The sequence below is a fragment of the Anas acuta genome, chromosome Z (genome assembly GCF_963932015.1).
Source record: "Anas acuta chromosome Z, bAnaAcu1.1, whole genome shotgun sequence".
NCBI lineage: Eukaryota > Metazoa > Chordata > Aves > Anseriformes > Anatidae > Anas > Anas acuta.
In genome coordinates, this window is record NC_089017.1 from 77033434 (window position 1) to 77043363 (window position 9930).

Sequence of the window (9930 nt, forward strand, 5' to 3'; positions counted from 1 at the left end):
CTACAGGCTGGGAGATGAGTGGTTGGAGAGCTGCTAGGCAGAGAAGGACCTGGGAGTGATGGTGGACAGTCGGCTGAATATGAGCCAGCAGTGTGCTCAGGTGGCCAAGAAGGCCAACGGCATCCTGGCTTGTATCAGAAACAGTGTGACCAGCAGGGCTAGGGAGGTGATCGTCCCCCTGAACTCGGCTCTGGTGAGGCCGCACCTCGAGTACTGTGTTCAGTTTTGGGCCCCTCGCTACAAGAAGGACATCGAGGTGCTTGAGCGGGTCCAGAGAAGGGCGACGAAGCTGGTGAGGGGCCTGGAGAACAAGTCCTACGAGGAGCAGCTGAGGGAGCTGGGCTTGTTCAGCCTGGAGAAAAGGAGGCTCAGGGGTGACCTTATCGCTCTCTACAGGTACCTTAAAGGAGGCTGTAGTGAGGTGGGGGTTGGCCTGTTCTCCCACGTGCCTGGTGACAGGACGAGGGGGAATGGGCCAATGTTGTGCAAGGGGAGTTTTAGGTTAGATGTTAGGAAGAGCTTCTTTACTGAAAGGGTTGTGAGGCACTGGAACGGGCTGCCCAGGGAGGTGGTGGAGTCACCATCCCTGGAAGTCTTCAAAAGATGTTTAGATGTAGAGCTTAGGGATATGGTTTAGTGGGGACTGTTAGTGTTAGGTCAGAGGTTGGACTCGATGATCTCGAGGTCTCTTCCAACCTAGAAATTCTGTGATTCTGTGATATTTACAGCTTCACACGTTGTCTAACAATATGATTATGTGTTCCTAATTCTCATGTAATAGAAGCTGCCCAGGAAAGCTTTGCTCTCCTGAAAATGTGCCAAAAGTTATGCTTCTGGAGGATATTGGTAGAGTTGTTTTCCCTTATAAATGCTGTGATGTGGAAATCTGTCTGTTGCTTAATGTATGTAATTCAATAACTGACTTCACAGTAAAATGTTATCTATGTCACATTACATGTCAATAAAAACTTATAATATAGAATTAGTTTTAACAGCTATTTACACGTAGAGCTTATAGATTCCCTGACACTTGCACTTGCACAAAATATTTCTGTGATGTGTAAATGGGAAATCATCTTGCACCATCTTGAGATAACATAATATACAGATCAAAAAGTTACCTAGTGTTTTAACCTTCTGATTTCTCAGTTGTAGCTTGCCAGTCACACATGTCCACAGCTAAACAGTTAATAGGGTTGGATTTTAAAAGTCTGGAAAGCTTTTAATGTAATACGCCTGAACTGCTGTTTTTTGTTCGTTTGTTGTTTGTTTATTTGTTGGGGGGAGGGTTGTTTGTTAGTTTTCTTTTGGGGCTTTCATCATACCTTCAGGCTACTTCTATTTCACATTTCTTCAAAAGCATGAGGGCTAGAAATGAATTGGAACAGGGACTGGAAAGATATAAAGGGTTGTGGAGTTGCAGATGAAGGAGATGCCATTGGGTGGGATTAGCAGGAGAACATAACGCTGAGAGCGACAGGCTGCTGCTTAGTCTCCCCCCATAAATCATGTCTTGTAGTCATTTATTTTGCATTCAGCTATACTTGTCAGATTTTTATTAATAATTTATTTTGCAGCTAAACAATTTGAGGGATGGCAGCTCTCACCAGATAAAACAGTTGTACAATACTTCTCTCAGGCTGTTCTTTAATACGCCTGTCCTGGCGGATGTCATCTTCACAATACAAGGTACAGTAGCTCTGCTCCACCACGTCTCCAGCAATTATCCTCCCTGAAAAAATAATGGAAAAAAAAAGGGAGGCGACTGTATTTTCCAGTGCATCTGCATGGGAGCGAAAACTAAGTAAATGTATACACTTTCCTGTCATGGTGGAAAGCATTTTTTTGCTCAACTTGTCTGTATGGATGCTTTAAGGTAGTGTCCATGCTCAGCCAGCTCTTCTTTTGTCTGTGAACAATGTACTCAGATGCACAATATGCTGGAGTAGCATTCATGACTTGTTCTGGAAATGAAATGCCTTCATCCTTAAAACAAAAATGATTTAAAAAAAAAAAAAAAGATGCATACTTCTGTGAGAATAAGAATGAGATTGTTTTAAATGCTAATGATTTTCTCAATTTGTTCACGCCCACCCTTCATACAGAAATGGCCTTTTAGGGTTAGACAATTGTTTAATTATTTTAGCTTTAAGTCTCAGAGCCAAACATGAAACATTAATCCCTCAAAAATAAGCACGCGTGGACAAGCAGATTCTTTCTAGATGTTCTGTTTAATATGCAGTAAAAACAAAAAAATCTTTGCAATGAGAACAGAATCCTCATGTTGAGTTTAATGACACAAACAATTCAGCTCAGTATCCCATTCCTGAGAGAGGCCCTGTGGGAAGCTGGTGAGACCATACCACCACTGTGTATTACACAGAACAAAAGTTACCAGCAAATGAGTCAACATGTATTTAAAAAAAAAAAAAAAACACATACTTATACACTAGCAAAATGTGGACCTATTTTTAATGGATGCTGAGTCTTCCACGATTTTTTTCCTAATTCATCAACCATGATAATTTTATTACAATTTAGTAATTACTAAGTAATTACTAAAATTTAGTAATTTAGTAATTACTCTAGTCTTTTTCAGGCAAACGGATTTTTATTCTGAAACTAATCCTTGAATAGTGAGAGTTGCTCTAAGTTTTCTAGCTTACAAGCATGCTTTGGCACCATGGGAGCCCATTATGTTTGTGTAAAAACTCATAGTGTGATTGAACCTCCTAATCAGTACGCAAATCTACAACTGCATGCACATACATACCTGTTTGGTATTAGTTATCCATTGGCTATTGTTAATTTTAAACACTCTAAAATTGCTTTTAATCGTGCTAAGTGACATGTAAGCATTCTAAGATAATATAAGCTTTAATATCAAGATCTTACTGTGTATATAAATTCATCATCAATTTTTCTCTTGTGTCCTGCAGGTGCAACTGTACCAGCACACAGAGCAGTTCTGGTAGCTCGCTGTGAGGTAATGGCAGCTATGTTTAATGGTAATTATCTAGAAGCAAATAGTATTCTGGTTCCAGTGTATGGGGTTTCCAAAGACACTTTCCTCTCCTTTCTAGAATATCTCTATACCGACTCCTGCTGTCCAGGTAAGAATATTTAAAAATACACATATTTTTCCACACTGAGAATGAAGGGATAGGGAGCAATGTAGCAGCATTTATTTAGCCAGAAAATGCCAGTATTTTTCTCAACAATGTCTCAAGAAAGAAAAATTGATAATATTTGGCACTAAAAAAAGAAATCAATCTTATTCAAGTAAAATCAATATGCAAACAGAGTGATTATCACTAATAAAAAACTGCTGTAGTAGTTTTATGCTTATATAGTAAGACTAAAAAAAGTGAAATTTTGTTTCTTGTACACTACAGCATTTGTAGTTTTCTTTCTGCATCTAAGCAGTATTGCTTTGAATCTTACTTTGGGATTTTATTACCAAATTGTCATTTTTGTTTGGCTTACATTTTACTAAGCTTAATGTAACTAAAATTAAATTGCAAGAATACCTTATGTATATACACTGATATCTTATTTGCTTATAAAGCCCTTCTAATGAACATGTGCATTGGAGTATTTGTAAAGAAAAAAAAACTAAAATATTTTTTGCTTCTTATCTTTTGTCTTTTTATTAAGAACAGAAGCAGTCACAAAAATGAAATGTGGTTTATATACAGATAATCTTCTTTTCATAGAATGATTTATGGTGTTATACTTAATTTTGCCTTTTTGTTCCTTTTAAATAATTCTAGTTTGTTGTGTGTTTGTTTGTTTGTTTTTTCACTTTTCTCTTCTCAATCCTTCTCATATTTCACTGTCCACTGGTTTAAATATTCAAACTCTATATCACATTTGGAAAAAAAAAAAAGCTCCATTCCTTGGCCTTTTCATTGTATTTACTCTTACAAGTATTACAGATGTTCTTTTTCAAAAGAGAATTTAGAAAGCTAAATCCTGTTATTATTCATCATTCAATTTAAAGAGATTAGTAGCATTTGACTTACCATCTTCAAGATATGGGATATTGATTACAGTTTATTACTCTTGCCTTCTAAAAATTTACTAACTACTTTTTTCCTGGTAATTAAATAGTTTATCAGGAAAAAGAAAGTGATACAGCAAACAATAATAATAATAAAGAAAAATAAAAGGTAACAGCATCTTGATTTTGTGTTCACCATTAAATATTTGAAAGATCATTCTGTGAAAAGCAGCTTTTGAGTGTCTTCTCAAAAAAGTAAAGTACTTGTAACTGTTATTCTGTTGTTTTTCAGCTAGTATTCTCCAAGCTATGTCCCTCTTGATCTGTGCAGAGATGTACCAAGTAATGAGACTCCAGCATATCTGTGAGCTGTACATTATCACACAGCTTCAGAGCATGCCTAGTAGAGAACTGGCGACCACAAGTCTCAGTATTGTTAGCTTGCTCAAAAAAGCTAAGGTATGGATTTTATATATTAAATCAGAATGTATATGGTCACCATAATTAGTGGAGGGATTTTTATTTTTATTTTTTTAATCCTAACTGTTATGATTTTTTAGATCTTAATAATTTCACTTTCAAGGACAAGTGTTGATATAATCTGGTGCTTATGGATTTTTAGTGGCACAAGGGTGGATAAAATAAGGTCTTCATCAACCTTTTATTGCAGAAATTACAGTCATATCATATTTTGTGCAATTTTCTTCATCAGTGACACATTGCAGTAATTCAGCTTTATTGTTATTCCTGCCAAAAAGGTGCATTTAAGGCAACTGAAGATGCAGTACCTCTTTTTTTAATCAAAAAGAAAATTGTATTATATCTAACTGTCACAGAAAATCTCTGTGACAAAATCCAAAGAAGGATTTTATGGAGAAAAAAGAGAGAGCAAAATGCCATTGGTCATAAAAAGAGAATAAGACGAATTAAATTTATTATATATTGGGAGATACATAAAGAAGCAACCTGTTGATTTACAGTAATGAAACACTTTTTTCTTTAAAAGTGAACCCAATTCTGAAATGTTCTGATTAGTAAAAGCGACATAGCTTTTACCTCCTGTTTCTGAGTTGCCACAGGAGATAGGACACTAGTTTATATACTTACAGGCTTTCTCTCTGTGAATGCATGTGATGATGTACATCTTATTAAAAATACATCTTCTTAACTGCGTTTTTTAAAAGGTGTGTTTTAAAAGTTATTCTCCTTTTGTGCCAATATTTCAGTAAGTTAGTAGGGATTTCCACGGCATTTCCTTCACTGGCAGCACCTGAACTGTCTCACTGGATTTTCAGCTCTGAATGTTATGCTACTGGGCTTTGCTGCTGTTTCGAAATCAACCTAGGTGCATCCAGGACGGATGGTGAACCTCTCACACATACAGATTTGCTTCTGTCCCCCAGGGGGCTCCAGCCACTGGAGCTATGAGAATACCCTGCTCACTGAGCCACAGAGGAGGTAGAGGATGCTCCTGTATGACTTTTTCTGAAGTTCTGCTAATATGCAGAAGCCAAAAGTTTCAGGGTTCATGACCAAAAGACCTATGGATTAGATCACACAGCTTGAGGAGGGCAGTTTTATCATTCATTCAAAAGTCAACATCTGTTTAAGTATTTCTGCCAGTGACTTTTTTATCTCCTCCTGTAAAAAATTCATCTAATAATACTGCTGTGCTGACAGTGGTAATCTGATACATTTTGGCATGGGAGGTGTGGTTGTTTTTCTCCTGTACTCTTAGACTTGGTAGTATTAAAAGTGTTGCTTGTATCTCCTTTCTTCTTGCAGTTTCACAATTCTGATTGCCTTTCAACTTGGCTTCTCCATTTTATCGCCACTAACTACCTCATCTTCAGTCAAAAGCCTGAATTTCAAGATCTTTCAGGTAGCCCTTACCAATTATTTTTAAAAATAATGAAATGTTTTTCCGTTCTGCTTAGATTAGAAGTGTGATGCTGAAGAATGCTACTTCTGCATATGATGATTAGGACTTACTTAGCTATATAATCTAGAGCAAATACGAAGCCTTTCGGTTCACCACCCTGGTGTACAACAAGCATGAGGCACACAGAGGGCAGTGCAGCCAGCACCCCGCACCCTTGTCTTTGATCCCTGTGCTGACGACTAGCACAGTTGGTCCCACCCAGAGCTGAACTGACGAGGGCAATGTGGTCATCATATCTCAGCCCTAGCACACCCTTACGTCTGTAAGTTTGTGTGGTCTGTATTGAGTCACTTCCAGTACCTGCTGTTTAAGGGTGGGGATTTTTGTCCATGGAAAAAAGGATTCCTGTTGTAGTCTCCAGCAGATATTTTGAAACCAAGAAACTAACTAACATCCTTTTCAAGTAATTAAATCCAGGTTCTTCCAGGGAATTGAGATTTATTTTTCAACCCTGACTATATTTGTTTCCTGACATGTAATTCCAGAAAGTTTTTCCTGTTGCCTGCAGGACTTTTTGTCACTCAAGTGAAGGTGGTTTTGGCAGGTGCAGCTCTTGGGCCTGGGGATTATATTCGGGCTGTTTGTAGGGGGTCAGTGTCTTCAGAAGGAAATTCTTTGTAGTGCACTGACGCTCTCTTTGGCCCTGAATTGTATAAAAGTCTTTTTTCCCCATTTTTATGGCTTGTATCTCTCTGTGTGATGACGGATTTGTGACTGTTATGAACAAAGGAAGGAGGGCTGGGTCCTCCTTGCTTTGTTTGGACGTGGGCTCTATCCTCCATTGGGCCATCTGCCCACCTTCTAAAGACCCATTTTATGCAGTCAGAAATGGATCACGTCTGGGAGCAGGATACCTGTGCTGGTGGGAGTCATCCACATGGGGGTTCATCCTCCTCAGGCCTGGTTTGCTCTCCTTCCTGCTGGTTGGGGTGGCAGAGTGTGCGTGTCTGAACCTCCCTGGCTGCGGGGCTTCACCCTTCCTGAGCTTCTCCTGTCTGGAAGGGTGCTACCACCACATTCAGGACACTGTCTGAGACTCAGGCTTTCACAGGCAGCCCCTGAGGTAGTCCACTTTCTTTGAGCACAGCAGGTCTCTTCACACTCACCATAAATTATTTCTTAGTGCTGAAAGAGCTCCATCAAGAGGCTCAGCTTCAGATAGCTATGCTAAAGGCTTTAAGGTCTACTGCTGCTTTTCACTATCAACGTCAGCAGGATAAATATTATTTTACCTGTATGGATCCAGAATTTCTAAGAAATTTGTTTATTAAGTGATGTTTTTCTGCTGTGGGAAGCTGTAAGTGTGCTTCTGCCTGCATCTGCAGCTACCCAGGTGGATGTCAGTCTGTGTACGAGCCTCCTGTGAGAGTTGTGCAAGTGAAACTTAGGAGACTTCTACTAACGGTCAGGACATGCTCTGACAGTGCCCGAGTAGCTTGGGGATGAGCTGTACAATATTACCACACCAAATGTTTGCTGTGCCATCACCTGGAGTGTCCTCTGTGCCCTCACCCCTTGTGAAGCACCCAGGGCTGATGTGGCTGTTGGCTCTTTGGCGAGGTGTCTGAAATCTCAGCGGTGACGGACACCCATTTTTGAGGCCAGCTCCTGGTGGAAAGTGCTCATATTCACTCAAGGGAAAAGGGTGCCCGACAGGTATTCTTCGAGGTTTTGGTAGTCTGCCCTTTGCTGTTCTCTTTCCTCCCAGTCTCTACCAGATGATTTGTTGAGGGATTGACACGCTCCGCTCTACTGAACTTGCACTGGGCAAGGTGGGGGAAAGAAAGAAAAGTGCAAATGTAAACACAGGTGGATCAGGTGAAAATGTCTTGTTCTGACCTGCCAGGGCACAAGTGCTCTCGCAGGTACAGCTCCGGTGGGCAGCTCGCTCCTCAGAAAGCAGCAGTTACTGGTAGTTGACCTGTATTGTTCAGAACATCACAATGTAGCATCACCTCTGGTTTCAAGAACATTTGACCAGGGAGTAGCTGATTTCTAGTTACTTTCCTACAGCTGAAACCCTGAAATCATCAAAAGCAGCTCTGCATTTTGCTGCAGACAAATGAAAGATGCTGCCTGTTGCCCATTACCAACATAACTTCCCTGGCCTTGCTGCTCTTTGGGTGCCTGGGTTCGGGTCTCTGTCCCACCTGGCCAGGCAGCTGCTGCTGCAGGGCGACCCAGGAGCTATAGGGCTGTGGGCTTCAGTAGTGAAAAGGCATTGTTCTGCAAAGGCAGAGCAAATTCACCTAAGCAATGTGACTAATACCTGTTACATGATTTTATATTGTCAGTGACAGAAAACATGGCACAAAAGACAAAAATCTTGATAAATTCCTAGTCGCCCTCTTTACCTTGCTTTTTGTAATCTCAAACAATTGGTGTAAGGATTGAAATACCCTCACCTGCAATGTTATGGTATGGAAAAGCTCTTGCAGTTTAGTTTGTCTTCTAAGAATAAAGAGTATCCATCTTTAGGGGGATCTCTCTGCTCTTGGAATGAGTGTTGTATCCATGTTATTAAGTAACGTATTTACTGCTGACTTAATAGCAATGGAACATCATGTCAAACTTTTGTATCATGGGTACAAAACTAAGTTCTTGATGAAATGGATGCCATCATTCATTCCAACTTTACTTTTTATATTGTATTTATATCTGTGATGTTTTAAAACCAATTTTAAGAAACTTTGTGCAGCCTGTACACTCATACCCGTCTGTATATTACATTTAATTCATTTATTGCATTGTTTAGTGGAGGAGCGCAATTTTGTAGAGATGCACAGATGGCCGTCCAACATGTACCTGAAGCAACTTGCTGAATACAGGAATTACATCCACTCTCAGAAATGTCATTGTGCAGTAATGTAAGGAGACTGGACATAATCGAAGTGCAACTCGACTGGGAAACCTCTGATTGGGGATTATATGGAGCATAAAAATAGTATCAACAGCAAAAAATAAACACTGATGTTCCTAGAACATTATATGCAATACTGTAGTGCACTTACTAATAGTATTTGCTTTGATAATAAATGATTCTACTTTCATGATACAGTTCTTACTGCTTTAAGGAAGAAGAATTATTTCAAGCATAAGGATTTCACATTCATGGGAATTCAACCAGGCCATGTCATGACTGGCATCTGTTCCCCCTTTTAAGTTCTTTATTACTAATTTTTAGTGGTGTTCATGGTTATTTTCAGCTGTAAAGTTGTTGAAAACAAATATTTTTTTTTCTACATCTGCAAACAATACAAGAGTAGCAGAGTAAGCAAGCTGAGAAGCCAACTCTTAAGTCCTTTAAATATCTCAGAACACAAAAATTTACTGCAGCATTTATTGGTTTGCAAAATAAAGGGTAAGCTTAATTCATATTTTAGTAAGCATTCATTTTATACTTCAAATAGGTTTTTACTTTCAGTGGAGCTCTTATAGGCAGGGAGCAAACAGTCATTCAAACGTTCTGTGGGAGAAAACTCACTGGCAGTAGTGACTTTTCTGGTAAAAGTGGGTCTCATGGTCAGAAGTCCTAGCATCAATGTTTGAAATCAGTGTCCTAATGGTGGAAGGAGGTGGCCTACAGCTAGGTACGATGGTCCTATGAGGAACATCACCTGTTGTAAAATCCTTATATGGATTATTTTTATATTTCAATAAAATTTCATAGGTAGATTGTTCTTTCATATTCTGTGCTAGAATCATTTTTTTTTTTTTTTCCTGGTGATATTATGCAGAGGTTTTTTTCGTACTATTCTGGGACAAACAATAAAGTAAGAAATACATTATGACTCAGCTGGCTGCTACAGGCTAAAAATTCTAAAGTTAGTTTTGCATTAGATAAGAATGATAAATCATTTTTATTTTTAACGTGTCACCTGGAAATCTTAAAGTTCTTTAAAGAGGAGATATAACTATCCACATGTTGCATATAAGCAGTTAGAAATACAGAACATTAAGTCACTTTTTCAAGACCACTAAATAA

The 9930-nt window shown here is 39.0% G+C and overlaps 1 protein-coding gene across 6 annotated transcripts in view; it reads left to right on the plus strand.

Annotated features, from left to right (window-relative positions):
- RHOBTB3 (Rho related BTB domain containing 3) overlaps window positions 1–9631 on the plus strand; it is a 28444-nt gene extending 18813 nt beyond the window's left edge. For 2 of the 6 annotated variants that reach the window (XM_068667067.1, XM_068667068.1), the window contains exons 8-12: window positions 1578–1689; window positions 2940–3113; window positions 4296–4462; window positions 5789–5885; window positions 8701–9631. In XM_068667067.1, the coding sequence (XP_068523168.1) occupies window positions 1578–1689; window positions 2940–3113; window positions 4296–4462; window positions 5789–5885; window positions 8701–8816 (666 nt within the window). In that variant the 3' untranslated portion in view covers window positions 8817–9631. Of the gene's footprint in view, window positions 1–1577; window positions 1690–2939; window positions 3114–4295; window positions 4463–5406; window positions 5768–5788; window positions 5886–8700 lie in introns of those variants that run through there. The other 4 variants (XM_068667069.1, XM_068667071.1, XM_068667070.1 and 1 more) reach the window with 4 other exon arrangements.
- The last annotated feature ends 299 nt before the right edge of the window (window positions 9632–9930 follow it).